Here is a 20,084-nt window from a genome sequence, read left to right as displayed (position 1 = left end):
GAAAAGTATAACTGCCAAATATGGTAAGATTTTTTAAGTATATCACACAATCATGTTTTAAAATTTTTTGGGTGGGATTCTCTAAATGGACAGTTTGGCAAGACTCTAAGAAGATACCTGAATATTGACGCGTGACAGATCAAGAGGGATCCAAATTTTGCAAACATTTAGAAGCCAAAGTCTCTGTTCACTTCTAAAGCTTTAGCCCAATCAAAAAATTTGAGGTAGACAATTGGTGGTTTTAAAAAATCTAGAATAGTAAAACACACATTAGTTGATGGAGTAACAATAAATGTGCATTGAGAAATATAAAGATGCCAATATATGGGAAGGCATTTGATTGAATGAAATAAGATGTGTTTCAATCAATAGTTCTTCTTAAATGTCCAATAGTCAGAATTGACATATTATTCATCTAAATGACAAATACTCAAGCGTCAGCCCTAGAAATTCCACTCCGAACTATCCACTTGGAGAAACTTTTCCTTTAATATTTTTTCTTGGGGTTACAATTTCCTCCTTTTGCCCTTTGCCACCTGAATAGTGAGCACTGTGGTGGGAAGGAATCTTGGTGTCCCAAGGACTAGAGAGCAGTGCTGTCTTGCATTCAGCATTAAAAAAAAAAAAAAAAAGTTCTCCCAAAAGAAATGAAAGAATTATTCCAACGTTTAATTATCCTTTGGAGGGGACTACTGATGAAGTGTAGATAAAAAGCTGAAAGCCCCCCAAAGGCCCATATCTCTTTTGTCATGCCCACTTAAAGCTGGATTTCCTAAAAGAAAAGGTTGATGGTAAAGAGCTAGTAGCTAGATTCTGTCATTCCTTCCTCACTTTTGAAGTAGAAGTAGTAGTAATGTTTGGCATTTGGGTTTTATTCTTAGGATTCCTCACTTTTGAAAGAGAATTTTAATGAAAGAATAAAAGCCATAAAGGTGTGTGGTGTGGCACTGTGGGGATAGACCAAATTGAGTAGTACACAAAAGAGGGGTATAGGGAACCTATGCCTTTCAATTCTCCAACCAAAGTTTATCAGATTTTTATTCTAAAAAGAAAATGATTGTTTGGGAAAAGTAGCCATTTTGGGTCCTTTGTTCTTGGGAGAATGAGCTTTTTTCTAACCTACTATTGATGTTAGATTATTACAGGTCCTCAAATCTTTTGTGCTATTATATCTCAATTATCACAGTCTCCCTTCACCCACCAACTCCAAAGCTTACTTGTTCTGCCTCTGTTTACCTTTTCAGTGGGCTGTACACTTTACTGGTGGGTACCCATTGACGCTCCAAATCCAACATCTTCTACACATGGTGCAATAAAAAGACCACACGTGTTCCCTTTTATGCACTAAAAGGAGACTACCTTATTAAAATGGTCTTGTGGACCCAACGTTGTTGATCGTGGAACACACGTGTGAGAATTTATTTAAGTCATCTTTGGTGTCATTTTTTTTTTTATTTGATTTTTGTTCACAAAAATGATTTTGGTTGCATTTTGTATCATTTAGGGAGTTTGTTTCTATTTAAAAAAAAATTGGTAAAATACAAAAATAAAAAAGAGATCAAGAGTCATTTATGTGTTTTGGCCAAAAATGATTTTCGATTATTTTTGCGTTAGACTTTAATGAACATGTGCTTAAAGGCTCAATATAGAGGGATAAAATAGTCGTTTGCTTTGTAATTAGAAATCCAAGCCCCTTGTCCCCTCTTCTGCAGTTCAAAGTGGAGAAAAAGAGTTATAAAAAAACTGGGTGAAAGGAATCCCTTCACCCATTTCTTTAAAAAACTATTTTACACATAGAAATACAAAACTATTTCTCACAAAAAATCATTTTTGTCAAGTAGTTACCAAACCATTTTTATGTTTTGATAAAAAACGATTTTCATTAATGATTTTTGTTAAATAGATAAAAATAAAAAAGAAAAATAATACCAAAAGGGCCTTAATACCTTAAAAACACATGTATCTACCTTCCATGGAATGGATAGCATCTAAGTCTTCTAGACTGTATAGTACCAATGCACTTTGGTTTATGCGGGTTTCACTTCATTTGATTTTGTTTAAACCGATTGTCTTAGCTTTCTAATCAAAACGAACTGATGAATTGAATAAAATCTCAAATTTTAAAATCAAAATTGAATCACCTTTTCGTTTGATTTAATTTGATTTTAAAGGCTCAATTGTAGTTATGATTCTAAATTGACACCATTAACAAGGAGAGCCACCTTGGTAGTTATTTTTCATGGTTAGGCGGCCAAAATGCAACTCGCCACAAACTGATGCATGCTATGTCTATCTCTCTCTTCTCTCTTTGAAATGGTCCCCTTCTACCATATATGATACTCCATAATCCATCCCACATCCCTTTGGTGCTTCTTGCAAGCTAGTCGTATGTTGCTGGTGCATCTCTCTCTCTCTCTTCCTGCTTTGTGATAATAAAGTGGGTAAGTAGGTTCGTCCGGTTCTGGGGAGCCCAGAATTTACAATTTACACCGAGCAAGCTGGCATGCTCCAGGTTTGGCAAGTTTGGGTAATGCCCGTTACCAATAATGTACTGATCCTGTGGTCCCTAACACTCTTAACATTGCCTGGTATAAGATCTAAGATCCAAGATCTAAAAACCTTTATGTGGATACTCCCAAGAATGACAGCCAGGAAGTGTCCAAACTCATGTCCCACATCAACGTGTTATCTGTGCCCTTAGTCCATTTTGGGATGTCTTGGTGCTGTTGTTTTGTTACCGAGTTCATCCCAGGACTTGGGCCATCCCTTGGTTGGCTAATGTTTGGTCCTTCTGTTCAGTTCTGTAACATTTTTTGTTTTCGTCAATTATATATGAGCTCGTGAGTCTGATTCTGCTCCTCACTCCTTACCTGTGGTACACTGTACACATATAATGAAACAGTTCCGCTTTCTGTCACCTTCAATTGAGACTTCAAATTTCGAACTTCAATCTCTGATGTTTGTGGGCCTAGAGCTGGTCCCGATAATAACTAGACGACAATATCCTTCGCTGCCTTCTTGTTGCCTTCGGTGCTGGCATAATCCCTACCGAGGGGGAAACAGCATCTGGAGAGTATTTTCGTCATATAAATTCACCTATGTACTCTTTTGTTCACTTGAAGGCTAAAATGCCCTTGTCGGATAGAGGGAACACGGCACTAGAGGAAAGGGCCTACACAATTTACGACTCTCCTTTAACCGGAAAACAAAAAGGAAAAAAAATTTCTAAGTCTCCCGGGCATGGTTTGAGGCATCAGAGCTTAAGCGCCACGCGATTGGTGTTATCCATGGCACGATATTGTGTATTTTAAAATAGGTTACATAATTTAAAATATATTATTTTATATAAAGGGAGCTACATCACATATGCGTATTCCATGGAACATATTCAAGTAAAATGAATTTTTCTATGTTTTTACATGATTTGTATTAGTATTGCTAACCATCAATTTTTGAAGAAATTAAAGGCAAAAATGTTCTGTCCTGGCCAAAATGCCGATCCTTATCGATACCATGCACTAAAACCATACTCTCGAGGCCCGCCTGATGCAGTATCAAATGTAACAGTGATATATTACTATAATTTCACCAAAGATATATTACTATCATATGGTAGTAAATATCATAACAAAATGTGTCGGCCAACCCTGGGTCAGATGTTTGGTGGGCCTCTCTCCATCCGTGTACAAAGCAATCAAGATCTTCCAGATAAGATCTCCAATGTCTCGGCCCTTTTCTCCAGATTTCATACCGAACCTGGTCGCTTGCGTTTAACATCCTGCATCAAATGTCTACAACCGTCCAATTGCATTTAATGATTGGATGATTTCAAAAAGGGTATCAGGGCCCACCCAATAATCGATCCAGCCGTTGATGGAGGAGTGATCCGGTGGTGTGTGATGGGTTATGTTCAGAATCTTCTGATATAGGAATGGAAAGAACACAAAAATCCAAGAAGGTTGGGTTGGGAGTACAGCCATGGGCTTGTCACGAGAGAGATCAGTAGATGACTGAGGCCCTTACAGCCTTCTCTCCCTCTAGAGTCTTAATCAGTGACCGAAACTTTAAATGATGGCGGGACCACCAGTCCCTTCGTTTCTCTGTGTTCTCTACCAAAATTCCAACTCTGTTCTTGACATTTGCACACACATAGAGAGAAAGAGAGAGAGAGTAATAAATATATAAAAATTCCATTATTTGATATCAACAAAATACAACAAAGCTTTTTCATATTTTAAAGGCCCCAAAGACCTTTAAATTTAGTTGGGCCAAACATGGGCCATTTCCTTTCCCTCACTCTGAAAGAAAGGGGGAAAAAAAAAAAGAATACACACAAGTGGAAACCGGTTAGGCCAAAGTTAGGCCATCAGAAAGAGGCTTTTTCCCGCCAAAAAAACATCAAGCATACACAGGCACACGCGTGCCCACGAACCCGTACGTGGACACACATACTACTCTCCTCTTGAATATTTTGAGTCTCTCTACTTAAATACTTACAAATATCTCCAACTTATTATTCTCAGTACACTTCTCTTTTGTGTCTTGGTGAATACCCCTCCACTACATTAAACAAAGGGGGAGGAGCTAGTTGAAAAGCAGTGATGGTGGCCTCTTGAATGAGAAGTTCTTGACTTATCTACCACCTATGACCATGAACACAGCTCAATCTTCAAACCCTTATTTTGCCAACCCTACACCCTGACCCACCATCTCCCTTCCCTTCCATTCAACAATGAATGCTACCTTTGAATTCAATCCCCACTTCTTTCACACTCCCATCAAGACACTCCACTAATGAAAGCATCTCTTTCACTCTCTCTCTCTCTCAGTAGAAATGAATAACAAATCCCCCCTTGGGAATCTGCAACTACTATCATCAACCCATTAATTAAGGGCATTGCACACACCCCAACCCAGAAAAAAAGGGAAGCAGACAAAGAAAGATACCCAAAAGCTCCAAAACTCCCCCCCCCCCCAATACCCACCCAGACACTAGAAAACTCTATATCACCCAAAGTCAATAATCAATATCACTCTACAAAACAAATCTTCCTCAACACAAAAAATATATTGATTGAGAATTTTAGCTAGACACCTTTGGACCAACAAATATTTTTACCACCTCTTTCAATCTCACTTTCTTCAGAGTTGATAGGGTTGTCTTTGTCCTCTACCCATGAGTAGTTGTTGTTTAGCTTTCTCCTTTTGCTTGATGGAGATGAAGATGATGATAAGGAAGATGATGTGCTATCATAAGGGATCCCACCCAAAGTTATGACTCTGATGAACTGGGGTACGACTCTTGGAGGCTTTCTCTGGCTACTGTGTTCAACCATTCGCCTGTAGCAACTCACAATCCTGTCCTGCAAGGAATCCATAATATATGTCTTTGTAATTTGTATTTGGCATAGCTTCTTTTTCAAAGACTGATAATGGAAAATTACATATATCCTTACTTTGTTTAGTCCTTGGCACCAGGATCCAGCACTTCCAGGGTTAACAACAATCGATAGGTTTGGTATCTCCTTCGCCGCACAAAGTATCGCTGCAGCAGCCAACGATGATGGCCAGTAGTCTATGAAGTTTATCTCTGCATTGAAACCAGTTGGATAATTAACATGGGTTCCACGCTAAAGTAATTAATGGTTAGTTTTTTAAATGTAAGCTTTACATTTTGAGTAAAGATTTATCCAAAAAAAGAAAGTTTAGAGTAATGGGTTTATTTTAGTCTCCTTAATTGTAATTTAAGGGATATTAAATATTATACCTCGGATAATGGTTAGGATAATTTGGGTGGCGTGTGAGACGAGGGAGGCTATAAAAGTAGAAGTCGGGTCTACTTTGAAGGCGAAGAAAGTGATGAAGTCGAAAGGTGTTATGGAACGCAGCCTCCAGTTCAAGGCACCCAATACCAAAAGCTCCATCCTGCGGATAGTCTTGGGCTCAAATATGAACTTGGCATCTTCAATCTGCAGCAAAATTAATTAATATTAATCACCATTAATTAATACTATAAATGAGGAGTCATCACAAAGAAGAAAAGGAAAGGGAAGGGTTTGACAGTTAGTTCTGAGGGGAGGGGGGAGGTTAAATGTCTTAATCTGGGGGTTGTCCTTAGCTGTCAGTTAATTAAAAGGAAAGTTCAAATGAAAAGTTAAAGAGAGATAAAGGCACCTGGAAATCCAGAAGGGAAGGGACTAGGGTTTCCTCCATTTTAGCAGCTAATGACAAACATGCCACAGATAACAGTTGTAATGGCCACTCTCCTCCTTTTACTTCCTGACATATATTAATTTGATAAATATTAATTTCCATATTGCCCATGCTAGCAGTGCACAGAGTAATGAAGATTAGGCAATACAAGTAGGACATGTATATTTAGTGCACTTCACTGCCACATCATCCACTTAATAAAGTATTCATCCATATTCCCAGGCGTAATCATAGCCGTCCAACCAATTGAACTTTTTGATGGATGTGTGATTATAATTACTTTGGTCAAAATCATCAATGCCCCAAACTCTCATATGTTCTTAATTCTCATCATAGCTGATGATTGATGACCAAGGAGATAACACTTTAGCATGTATCGGATAAGGAATAAGATTCCAATCCAACGGTTTCTTAATGCCAACGAACATGCGCATCATCCGCTCGTTGATTCTCTCTCTCTCTCTCTCTCTCTCTCTCCCCCATATTTTTTCATTTTGGTTTTTCTGTTTCAATGGTCAAAGTAGAGTGACAGAGAAAGTGACGGAAACTTACCGGCAAGCGACGGGAGGAGAGGAAACGATCCATGTAATTGACGGAGAGATATGCCGTTAAAGGTTGGAAGCGATAGAACGCATGCACCTGCACACACAACCAACCAACGTAACCCGATTAACGGAGACTGTGAGCTTAGCTTCGAAACAACTAACTAACGCCGGCCGGCTAACATCGGCGGTGAAGATCTGGACAATGGATTCGAATCTGACAGCTAAGCTAGTATGTCTTTTGCTAATATACTTTACAGCAAAAGTTAGCCGCCGGCGGGAGTATCGAGTTCGACACCAATGACTAATCCAGATCTTCACCGGTGGTTAAGTAACTCACAACACTGCAACTAAGAAAAGGCAAAACCAGTGGCATTTCGAGTTAGGTCTCTTCCGACGTTAGTAAGATAGATACCTTGAGAATCCATGCAATGGATTCCTCTCGAGCTGAAGAATCGAGTTCTTGAGACCGAAACCTGGTGGAGTAATCCAATCCAGGCATGTACTCTCCTTCTTCCTCTACGAATCCGGCAATCGAAAACTCGATGTCGGCAGGGAGTTCGAGAGGTGGAAATGAACATTCCGGCGAGTCTCCGTCAAATATGCCGGCGTCCTCACAACAGAGAAGATCGGAGGAACAATCGGAGAGAGATGAGGATATAGACATGACAATCCTCGACGATAAAAACTCTTCATTCTCTCCCCATCTTCGATCCGGATGCGATCGATGCGTTAATAAGGTCTCGACGCCAGAAAGTCGCCGGTGATTTAATGTGAATAGAGACTACTGACACTGAGACTGGGAGTGAGACTGAGAGAGTGACTTTGGCTTCCGTCCATTTCTATGGAGTCCAGATATATAAATATGAATTGGGTTTTCTGTAATTTTAAAAATAAAATTTAAGTTGGGTCTCGTGAGTTTTCTACTTTAACGCTTTGCTTTTATCCCAAAGTGGGAAGGAAAGAAACCTAAATGGTTGATTCTACTAATAACGTTAGTTTTAGCGATGATGATGAGGAGATTTCTTAACGGCTTTCTCCTATACATACGTAGTTACTTGCATTTTCGTTCGGGACAAGGATTCGGGGGCGGGTTAAACAAAAAAAGAAACGGAAGAATTACAAAATAACTACTTATGGCGCCATCGAGATTTTTATTTCGGTAAACATGGCGCCGTTGAGATTTTCTCCCGCTAAAAATGGTTGCTGTTAGCGGGAAAAGATACACGTTTAGGTCAATTGTCTCCGTGACTTTGTTTGACAATGTCACCCCCTACCCTTCTTCCTCCTTAGAGCCAGTAATCTTCGTTACTCCCCGTAAGGCCCTACATCGTTTATGCTGGTTTAAGTAATTAGATTAGTGATAATAAACGAGCCACAATCAGGGTAAGTTTAAACAAGCTAATTAGGCTATAAGTGATTGGTTATCGATCAAATTAAAGTATTTGATTGGTTCTACTCTTACCACTACTACCATGGATCAAGAACTTCCCATTATTGAATCATCAATTCATAAGCCTGGCATGTTTAATAATCGTTTAACTCGACTCATCAACTCAAGTTGGGTCTACCATTGCGGGCTAACTTTTGACATCCCTAGATAAATTGTATAATTAAGGGTTATCATTTTGGTAATTGATTTATTTCTGTAAGTAAGTCAAACTGAGGTTCACATGATTCACAGAGTTAAGTCACACCTCGTTTCACACTCTCTTTTCCCTCGGACCATGTGAATCACCTTTAAATACCAAGGCACTTCCTTCTCTTAGGGCTCGTTTGATTTTGTTTTTGCTATTTCTATGTCTAGAAACAACAGGAATGGAAAAACCCATTTCTGTTAGGAAACGAATTTTGAAATTGCAAAAGGTTGTTTGAATTTTTTCTTTCTAGAAACGTTTTCAATTGAGCGGTAGGGGGTACTCTCGGGTTCAAAACATAAGTGAAGGCACGACATTGTATGTAACTCACAAGTGAAGGCACGATGTTGGAGTTGCAGGTATGCTTCATGGATATGAGCTTCAAAAGGATGAAAGTAGTCCATAACTGTGAAAACCAAGTTGAAGTCACTGCTTCTGGATAGCGAGAGAAATTTCAACAATGGGTTGGGATTGGGGTAGGTCGAGTGAAGTATTAGGTTTTTCACAATTTTTTTCACTCCCACTTGTTTCTAGAAACAGAAAAATAAATTTGACTTGTTTCTTTATTCTTGTTTCTAAACATAGAAATAGGCATAAATTTCTATTTCTATTTCGAAAAACAAGTGAAATGAAACAGAAAAATCAAATGTTTTTTGGGGTGTTTTTTCATTTATGAGCACAGAAAAATGGAAAAATACATTTCTGAAAACAAAATCAAAAGGACCCTTAGTTAATTAGCTTGGCATGAGACACGCCAATGCATGCTAGTGGTGTATAGATCCTTTGAATTGACCTGAGTCAAAATCAATCCATACATTTACATGCACACGTTATTGGTTTGGTTCTAGATCTTAATTTTGGGATCAATTAGTGAATGGGACAGGTCGGTTTTAAGATGAGCCTTCCAATGATTTTAGACACGAAATACCAGTTTGAAACAAGCTATATCCAGAACTACTAGTATCCAAAATTTCATATAATCATATAATCCATGGTGAATCTAATCTTTTTTGTTTTTTGGTTAATGATGAATCTAATCTTAGTCTGTAGAATTTACTCAAAGAAAGGTCATATATAACCACAAATCAAATAACCATGGTTTCACTATGAAAAATAGGAATTTAGGGTATTTTTATTTTATTTATGATGGGGGAACCAATGATAGAATCAATATATATATATATATATATATATATATTTATATAGCCTTGATGGGCAACTTTTATGGTCAGATGTAACTGATGTACTATCAAGGATCCGTCACTTTTTTTTTTGTGGTAACTAAGTAACCATCACTTTAGTACAGATATGTAATGGACAATGATAATGAGTGCAACATTAATGGTGATTAATTTTTTTTTGGTAGAATAATATTGATTAAATCAGCAATTAAGATGGGAAGCTGTTTTTCATATTAATTTTAGCATTTATTGTGGCAATCATTATTTCACTCAAATTAATGCTATTATATATCACTTATGTTTTAAACATGATATACATATTGATTCATTGAAAACTTAAAGGGGAAAAGAACGCAGCCAGGAGTCACAGGGAATGGCAAAATTTCTTTGCCTAAATGTAAATATTATAATGGGTAAGAAATCGTTACATAGTCGCGTGACCCGGCCCTTACATCAATGTGGGATCAAGTGTTTGTTGGAACATCAATAAGGAAGAGATTCTTAATTTCATAAGGCATGGAGTAGGAATTTTGTGGGCTCCTATGTCTAGACACAAAAACCACGTATAACTTTAATATTAGGAGTAAAGGACATGACTCCATGTCTCCATGAGAGAGATCGCATGCAAGCTTCATAATCCCTCTCTTCCCAACCTTTAATTATACCTACATTGCCTTTTCATGAATTACCTCCATTTTAATGTAGGGGAATTTACTATCACTTCCCTACAAGCCTATATAAAACTCCCCTACCTTATACCTTTTTACTGATACTCCATTGCTTTTTTATTTTTACATCTCTTTCTCCTCTACTCTTTTTAAATGCTCAAATTACCCTTCATTTTCACTTGTAACCTACTACACAAATTTTTTTTTTTTCAAATTGATTGGATCAAAACATGGTTTGAACCAAACCACTAACAAGTTTTGTCTTATCTAATCAAAGAAATTGTAAATTCAAAAAAGAATAATAATTTTGTATCTGATCTATATCTATATCGATATCATATGTTCCAATTGGGTGTCATGCATTTTTTTTTTATTTTTAGATTGGCTGAGACCGATACCAATCTAATATCGTATCCGATCTATATCTATTTCGGTATCATATGTTCCAATCGAATCATTTTTTTTTAATCCTTAGATTGGCTGAGACTAATACCAATCTAATATTGATTAAAAAAAAAAAAAGATTGCTAAATTTGTGATGATGGATGAGATAATAATAATAGTAATAATAATAATAAAAATAAAATAAACATCCTTGATGATTGGATGAGACGAAATAATAATAAATAAATAATATATTTAAGGACACATCAACTATTTTAATATCTATTTGATGAGACAAAATTTGTAAACGGTTTGGTTCAAACTATAATTTATACCAATCAATATGAAAAAAATGTAATAGATTACAAGTGAAAATAAAGAATAATCTGAGCATTTAAAAAGAGCAGAAGAGAAAGAGATGTCAAAATTAAAAAATAGGAGAGTATCAATAAAAAAGTAAAAGATAAAGAAATTTTAATAAATATAGGCTAAGTATATTCCCCTTTAATGTAATACCTGCCATTAATGGAATGACATAGAAGTACCTTATTTTCTACAACAACAAAAGCCACTGCAGAAATAACAATTCTTCTTCTTCCAAAACTTTACCATCTTCACTTCACACTCAACCTTCTGACTTAAAAGTTATGGGAATACTACATGTTGTCTTAATTTATGGGGCTCAACAAAATGATGGGTTCGTTTCATTCCTGAACATTAATATTAGTGCCTTAACCATTACTACCCCTTTCTTTATTTAATGAATAACAACAACAACAACAGCAGCACCACCTGGCTCTGCCTGTGCTGCTCGATATCCTGATCAGCCTCAGCATGTGATTACACCATCCACGCATCACCACTCATACTGTAAGTAAGTAAAGCCCAAAATTGTTCACCAAAGGAGGTGTGTAACATTAATGAAAGAGTTCTTTTTTTTTTTCTTTTTTTTAACAAGAAATTCTTTTTGGTTGAAAGAAACTTTATTCGAGCAACTGGCGGTTTTTAATTAGAAATTCGTTCACATCAAGTTATGAAATACAAAACAGACAAAGGAATAAAAAACCACAAGGTTTGGATATGAAATATATAGAGTCAAGGAATGGAATATGACCTTGCTGTTTAACATACTATAAACAGTGGTCTCTCAAGTTAGGGTATGATCGAAATTAAAATATTTTTAATAAACTTGCCGTAAAAACAGCTATAATCAAATACAAATATCTCCAACACAGGAGCGAGGGGTAGGGCCGATAAAGGCCGCAATTCAACGGCGCATGCTAAACATAGGGTGTCAGAGTATCTGCCTTATAGAAGGTGATAACGTCAATATCTGATCAAAACTTTATGATCCATTCCAACCGATCCCGTGGCTGATTTTTCCTTGTTCAATTCTTAAGACTTGACTTATTTACAAATCAAGTTTCAAAGCATGATGATTAAAAGCTGAAAAATCAGATTTTAAGTCATTAATTAAATAGAAATCCCATTTGAAAAAGAATGAGTCGCTCAGGTGAGCTGTTTCTTTTACACAGGTGTTTGGTCTTGAATTCTTGATGAATCTTGACCATAGAGATCTATGTAAGTAGTTACGTGTTAGGATGGTAGTAATTATTAACCTATCAGTACATAATAACCCTAGCTAGCTAAACAGGAATATAATCCTTTCCTGCTGGCCAATCTCTAAAGATTCTAATCCTTAATAATTCTTTCCAAAAAAAAAAAAAGAAAAAGAAAGATCCTTAATAATTCTAACATCTTAATATGTAAATCACTCGCGTGACATGCACCATTTTTAAAAGTTATGCTTCATTGGTTTGATCTGCGATATCAGTAACGTCCATCATAAATACTGATCAGTCTCATCAAAGAGAAACTCTCTGGATGGTGGGATCCATCGTCTGCTGGAGAGAGAGAGAGAGGGCCAATTCTGGACTCCATAAAGTATCTTAACACCACGAACACACAGGGCAACAACCCATACTAGTGGTGCTTTTAATTTACTCTTTTGACTGCCCTTTCCTGTGTGGGTATCCTTCCTCTGTAATTCCCTTTTTTTCATATTTTAGCCTTTCCTGTTCCCCTTTAAGATGAGCACTCACTCACTCAGGTAAGAGATTCCCACCTGCAACAAGAGACACATGCACATTCCCAAAGGACCCAGCAAGCTCAGGCTTTAGGTTTATGCTCATGAAACGATGGCAGTTTCATATTATGCCATTGTCACCATATGCTAGCAGATATGTGTCATTGTCACCACATACTGGTAGATGTGGTCATATATATATATAAACTTAAAAAAACAAGTATCCCTTGAAAATTTTCCTTCCTTATACTTCTAGGGTCTACCCTAATGCGAGTCTCGAAGTTGAATTTGAATTGGCCCCTCAGTCTAGAGGAATATTAAGATTGATAGTTCATCTGTTGCTTCTTTGGAGGAGCTATGGGAGCCTATGCTAAGTGAAGTCCTTGTGCAACCAATGTTGGAATCTTCTTTCCTTTACATGTCTAATTGATAGCCTCATCCTTAAGCTTGCATTCAGAATGATACTAAGGCATTTTTGAAATCCCCTAAAAAAATATAATGATTTGAATGGCTATGATATTTATATTGGATAGAGTCATCACCTAAGATTTGCCATTTACTACCTTCGTTCCAAAGAATGTGAAAGTTAAATCTATGATTAACCATTTAATCCTCGTTTTTCTTTTTTCCTTCGCCTTGTCTAAAGCTTTGTGCTGCCTCTTAGTTTTTGTCTTTTTTTTTTTTTTTTTTTTAACTTAAAAAATATCAAGCTTTATTAAATATTTTACTAGAATTTTCTTACACCTATTCCACAAAAAAATGTTGGAAATGATTCAAATATTTTTTTTGACAAATGAGTGTACTCAACATATGAATGAGAGGTGTCAAGGGGTCCATGTATATGTGAACCAAAATAACTTTAACTGGGAGAAGAAAAAGATATAAAATTATATTGTTAATATAAGCAGAGAAGAAAGCATAATTGCATGTCTTGGGGAGAAGTTCTAGAGTTAAGAGAATTATTGGAAGGTGTTCTTATTTTATCTCTCTTTCTTCTTAATTCCCATTGTTTGGGACCCTACAGAGGTTTTGTCACCTATCATTCCCTATTTTCTCTAAGACTAAACTTGTGCTTTTTCTTAATTTTTTAATCTATTCTTTACTAATTAAAATGCAAAGTGGAGTATCAACTTCAACACCCAATTTCTCCCTTTCAATTAAAAATTAATTAAATTAAATAAATAAATCTAAAAGAGAAAGCTTCTCTAGGCGGCTTTGAAGTTTAATTTTTGTTAGGCAAGGGGAAAGGAGAAAATGACACCCACTTAATTAATGGTGTGAAATAAAATGAAAGGAGCCAAGTTATTGCACCATATGATATTGTAGTAGAAACTGTACCAGTTACCATCTTCATTTGATATATAATTCACACTAAGACTTTGATCAAAAACCTTTTGCTTGTTACCTTTTCTTATCTAGCTTTGGTCGGTGATGAAGTAGATTGAAGGAGACCTCTGCAACTTTTACATGTTAAGACAAGATCACCGAACCACTGATTAGACTTTTGATTTATGGTTTATAATGTCATTAATTTACTAATAATCCAACGATGGCTTTGAAGTTGTGGTGAGGATGGTTTAATCCAGTTTATGGTAAATGACAAGTGCCAAGTGCCAAATGCCAATTGCTTTTCATTCTCAGCTACCAATCTCTCTTTTAAGATTTCATTTCATTACAAATGAAAGGTACAATTACTTCGTCCTTTTACTATTACTCACATTATTATGATATCACCACTCCCTCCCTTGGGCTGCGCTTAAGTACTGTTAGCCTATTATGATGTCACAAAAAAAATTTATCTGGTTGGCTAACCATGGATGGATGTCGCATCGGATTAAAGTAGTGTTTCATCTAAATTAAGGGTGTTAAACAGAAATATTCTGGGTAATCAGGATGGTTTTTATCAGTTTTGGTCCTAAAAGGGCCAATCTCATAATCGTCTTAGATATTTAATAGTCAACAAAAAATAATCCATTCCCATTTCATAACGGAACTGCAGTTCTAATTCCTCTTAGAGTCCTGGGCACTCAAAATCTCAAACACTCAAATATAATATAAGTGTTTCTTTCCAATTGTAATATGACCTAGCTCAATTCTAAAACAGCTCCCGATTTCAATCCCCAATTGACACCCTAATCTAGTTCATTCGTCTCTTTTTTATACCTCTTAAGGGTCAAAACAATACTCTTTTCATCAAGTACGGATTTAGATAACCTCCTCATTCATTATGAGATACATCCGTTTCCTATCAATAAATTTTTAAAAGACATACCCAATGGGAAAAAGGGATTTTTTTTTTTTTTAAATACTTTCATACTAGAGAGACAGAGTGATTTATTTAGGAATGGCTTGACATCTATACTAAATTAGGAGTTTCTTGTCAAGCTTATAAAGCATGAATTTTCCTTGGATGTTGAATGGCATAGTCCTTAATTAGTGACAAAAGACTATCATTAATAATGCTGTAAGGCACCTAATTGTTAATCCAAACATTAGATATATCTAATCCTAATTAGTCAAACATGTGAGCATCTATTGCGGATTTGGTCTGGTATTAGTACACAATGAGAAAAACCGGCTTGTCAAGGGGAAGAACCCATACTTGTATAGTTAATTCAATAATCATTCTAGGGAATGTTAATTAATCATCTTTATTAAATTGATGATTAGCATGTACAGGAGGACATCAAAGGACAGCCATGACCATTTCTTAATGAGCTATAGAATAATAAAGATAGAGACACGGCCAGATATTTAACTATTAACAATATTTGGATCCTTATTGAAATAAATATTACATATGACAACAAACCCAGAGTGCAAAGAATTAGTAATAACCCAGAACTTAACTATTAACAATATTTGGATCCTTATTGAAATAAAATATTACATATGACAACAAACCCAGCGTGCAAAGAATTAGTAATAACCCAGAACCCACATGGGTTTGGATGCTTCCCATATGGGGAGAGGAATTACTCTTTTCATTTGGAATTCTAATGCCGAATATGTAGGGGTGTCAATGGACAAGGTTGGTCTCGGTCGAGCTTAATCAGGTTCAACTAATTTTTAAGGTTGTGCCGTGAACACTCATTTAACTAAACAGCCTTAGCTAGTGGGGGTATGGTACGGTTGATAATCACGTCGTTAGGTCTCGGGCATTCCTTGGGTTGCCATAAACGGGCCTTAACCAGACTATAAACATATTTAACTTTAAATAGGATTTAAACAAGTCATCTTTAAAATTAGTCTTTTAAATGTGCTTAAAAGGAATACCAATAAATGAGGCAAAGATGGACATAGCAAAGAATGATCCATGGTTAAAAAGGATAAAACCAAAGATGGGCAAAACAACTAAGTTATTAAGTTACTCAGTCTTTAACCTAACAGAACTCAATTCAATTAAACTATGCTTACACAACCCAAGTTCAGTAAGTTTAAATCAATTAAACTATGCTTGAAAAAGATGAATGTTCAGATAATAATCACCAACATCTCTACTGTACATATCACATAACCTTAACACTAAATACAAATAGTATTAATTTTTTTTTTTTTTAAATACAAGTACTATTAAAGTGGTTGGACTAGGTTGGGCTTAAATGAGTCGATTCAAGTCGGGCTTATAAATATGTCGGGCCCCATCGGGCTAGGTGGCTGCACAGTGTATTACATGTTTATAAACGTGTCGGTCTAGGTCGGTCCATAAACAAGTTGGGCTTGATTGGACCTACTGGTATGGGTTTGGAATTGACACCCCTACAAATATGTATTCAGACTACGAATTAAAGCAATTACTACATCAGTGATTCGTATTCTAATACCCCATGAATGATAAGATACTATGTAGTAAAATCACCACATGGAGAGAAGATGCATATGCTTCTGCTTTGACAAGTCGTCTTCCGCTTATTTTATTCAAAGATTAGGGCAAAATTAGTTGGGTATAAATAATGATGATTATGATGAAAACTCAAGTTACCTACTGCCAACTTGAACATTATTGGTGGTGGTTGGACCATAGACAAGGGACGAGGACCAGGCGGCTTGGAGCGTCTGGCAACTGCCAAGTATTGTTTGGATGGTAGTATAGTGTCCCTATTCTCTACCACTTAATATATAGATGCTTCTCATCGTCTAGAAAAAACCATGTACTATGTGAGACACATTAAAACCTTTACATCTTTTCAGGGTCAAATCATAGTAAATTATGAGAGATGAAATATATCATCTATATATTCTTTGTTGTGATTATTAATTAATATTGCAATTAAATTAAGAAAAAATTACATGATTACTCAATTTTGGGTTTTTCTTTACAAAATTACCAACAAAAAGTTATGGTTAACAAAAATACCCAAAATTAGGTTTGAGTTTACAAAATTATCCACCTAAAGTTTTAATTAACAAAAATACCTAAAATCAGGTTTGGTTTTACAAAACTATCAAAAATAGTGATTGTTCATCTTCCACATATAATCATGTATTTTTTTATTATTAAAACTTTGAGTGTGTAGTTTTGTAAACCCAAACTCAATTTTGGGTATTTTTGTTAACTTAAACTTTAAATGGGTAATTTTGTAAAGGAAAACCTAATTTTGGGTATTTTTATTAATTGAAAATTTTAGTGGATAATTTTATAAAGTGAAACTCAAAAGTGGATAACCATGTAATTTTTCCTTAAATTAAACCTTTTATGTTTGTGTTATTAATTAATTATATTTTAGAGGCATGACGTACGAGGGAATATATTGGAGCATATTTCAACATACAACTGATGAAGTATATATATGCAGAGAATAAGATCAATGCTGACCTTTTGTGTCTTTGGGTTAGATTTGACAGTTAGGCAGTGGCGGTGGCGATGGTGTGGTGGATGTTTTGGTGAGACCATATACTGATATACATATATATTGAATGACTGCTTCCAAACTCCCAAAAGAGTGAACGAAGGGGAATTTCAAAGTTGTTTCCAACTCAGATGGCCATGGTTGGATTCGGTGCTTAATTATTAGTTACTATTTGGTGGTTATTACTTATTAGTAACTGTTATGCCACATGCGCCATGCAGTGTATACGTAGTTACGTACTTCAATTTTATGTTGCAGATTTGTGCGTGTGAGAGAAAGAGAGAGAGAGAGAGAGAGAGACTGGTAAAGTACTTCAAAATTGTTAGGAATTAACTACACAAGTAGAATTTTACCAACAAAAAAAAACTACACAAGTAGAATAACGATAAAAAAAGATAATAGGAAATCAGAGATATATAGGACACAACCATTTTTACATGGTTCATTCAAGATAGATTACATCCATAATCAAGACTATTCCACTCTTATGATGAAAATATAGAAACCCTAATTCTTGATCACATGATTCCTGCACCCAGACATAGTGTCTTCGAAATTATCATTGCATTCCCTGTGAACTTGTGAATCTCATCAATATTAATGCTTCAGGACACACTCTCATTGGTTCTCATAATAGTATAGGGGCCACATGACTAGGTAGCGATCCTTGCCCTTTGTTATTAATTGATATTATTTAATGCATGACTCCATGTTACCTATCTACTTAATTCTCTGATTTGTTTCAGTTAAAAGTCCAAAAGCTTTTGCCACTTTTTGGTGGAATGAATGAAAGCTACAAGAAATGGTTGATAAGTCAATAGTTTTGAATATAAGAGTTAGAGATGCAGAATGAAAAGCCTTGCGATAAATGGGATATTTCAACAGGAGAGATGTGTATTAATGACTGATTCTTACATCTCTACATTATCCATATTGCATATAACAATAATAGCCAATAATCAATTCACCAGGGATGGAAAATGGAAATGAAGCTTACCTTGGGCACGGGTAACATTTTGACGTGGATGGCTAATTCTTGCGTGGATCTATGCCTAAATACAAGAAGTCATAAAAAGATCACGCTTCCCCCTCCACCTTGATGGCTCAATGTAGCCTCCCCATTGGCTTCCACAATGGCGCAATGTCTACGCAAGTGGACGGTGTTCTCTTGGCCTTCATTCTTTTTTAAGATATAATATAGTGAATTATTGTTGTCACACTGACACTTATTATAAGTTAAAACCAGCTATTGGACCCCAGGCCCATTTACGGCAGATCGAAAATTATATCGTTACGAGATGTTGGGCCTTGGGCCTAATACCCAGTACGCTATTATTAACTAAGGAGCCCGCGTCGGCGAAGCCGGAAGGCGAAACTGAGCGCTTAAGCGTCTTTGTCGCCATTAAATGAGCTTTCAAATCTTTTCTTTCTTTTCCGATATGATTTTCCTCCGTTTGTCGTGATCTGTGACGATTCGACTGTTGATGAAATCTCTGCTTGCAGGTGTTGGCCTTGACGTTGCGAAAGTATTAATGATTTTTACTAATTATCCGAACAAAGATCCCCCGAATAAGAGACCCAATTTCAATTGCTCTTACAGATCTTTCCCTATTCAATTGCTTGTTCTAGTCGTCTACTCCTACAGATTTGATTGGAATGCCACCCAATTTCTCTTATTTCTCAATGATTTTGAAACACTATTTAGTTCTACCAAACCCCACACTTCTGCTCAGGGACGATCTGGATTTTGTGTTTTTGCATCAGAGATGCTATGGGGAGTAACGGTCTATCTATTGGGAACATATGGGTATAATGAGGAAGTGGACGAGGGCGAATGGTTTGTCCCTTTTTGAGAAAATGAATGGGGATTTCGAAACAAGCTACCCAAATTTGGAAAAAGGAAAATTATGTGATACTTATATTGAGGATAAACTGCTTGAAAAAATGTAGCATAGTAGAACAGCACAGCTTGCCGATATTAATAACCTTAAAAAAATCCTCCAAAACCCAATCCTAGGGATCAGCAGAAAGTGCATAAAGGTTAGATATGCATTTGAGCTTTATAACTCATTTTTTTTTTCTTTCTGATATATTTTTCCATGAATTATACAATATGAAATTCACTTCTAAGAAATTTCATTATCAACTTGTTTGGTGGTTTTCGACCAATCTGAAATATTTAATCTGAATATCTGATACACACTTCTCTTGAACCTCAACTTGATGAGCTTTAAATGGTAGTCTATCGAAGTTCCTTAAAAATTAGGGGCAACACACTGGTTTGAAATGGGTTTTTTCATCAACGAGATTGGGAATTTCCCCGGTGGTTTCCTTTAGCTTGGCTTAGATTGGAACTTCGCTTCTTATGGGTTTTCATTTTGCTTGTCAACAAGAAAGGAATTCAAAATTTGCAGGAGCTGAGCTTGGTGAGAAATGTATGATCCTAAAGTCTGGAACCATGTTTTCTGTAGAGCAAAGAACATATAGGGAGGGACCCTCCGACCCAATGGGGGAAATTGTTTT

General features: G+C 36.1%; 1 protein-coding gene across 2 annotated transcripts; it reads right to left on the bottom strand.

Annotated features, from left to right (window-relative positions):
• Positions 1-4,171: 4,171 nt before the first annotated feature.
• LOC122075470 (cyclin-D1-1-like) lies at positions 4,172-7,606 on the bottom strand. 2 transcript variants are annotated; one of them, XM_042640506.1, is made up of 6 exons: positions 7,171-7,605; positions 6,766-6,852; positions 6,175-6,279; positions 5,768-5,969; positions 5,457-5,590; positions 4,172-5,363 (listed from the first exon to the last, which is right to left on the bottom strand). In XM_042640506.1, the coding sequence occupies exons 1-6, from the start codon at positions 7,420-7,422 to the stop codon at positions 5,088-5,090; spliced, it is 1,056 nt and encodes a 351-aa protein (XP_042496440.1). In that variant the 5' UTR covers positions 7,423-7,605; the 3' UTR covers positions 4,172-5,087. The 2 variants fall into 2 exon arrangements, with proteins under 2 accessions (XP_042496440.1, XP_042496441.1); XM_042640507.1 differs by lacking the exon at positions 6,175-6,279 and having other exon boundaries at positions 7,171-7,606.
• Between the last annotated feature and the right edge of the window lie 12,478 nt (positions 7,607-20,084).

The sequence above is a fragment of the Macadamia integrifolia genome, chromosome 4 (genome assembly GCF_013358625.1).
Source record: "Macadamia integrifolia cultivar HAES 741 chromosome 4, SCU_Mint_v3, whole genome shotgun sequence".
Taxonomy (NCBI): Eukaryota; Viridiplantae; Streptophyta; class Magnoliopsida; order Proteales; family Proteaceae; genus Macadamia; species Macadamia integrifolia.
Note: the sequence above shows the minus strand (reverse complement) of the source record. Positions and strands in the feature narration are given on the sequence as shown.

Bases quoted from the DNA above. Each gene is read 5' to 3' on its own strand.
- LOC122075470 (XM_042640506.1), bottom strand. From the start codon at position 7,422: ATGTCTATATCCTCATCTCTCTCCGATTGTTCCTCCGATCTTCTCTGT. The intron at 6,853-7,170 runs GTATCTATCTTA...TTGTGTGTGCAG, and splicing joins CCATTGCATGGATTCTCAAG to GTGCATGCGTTCTATCGCTT. The intron at 5,591-5,767 runs GTATAATATTTA...GTTTCAATGCAG, and splicing joins TATCCTAACCATTATCCGAG to AGATAAACTTCATAGACTAC.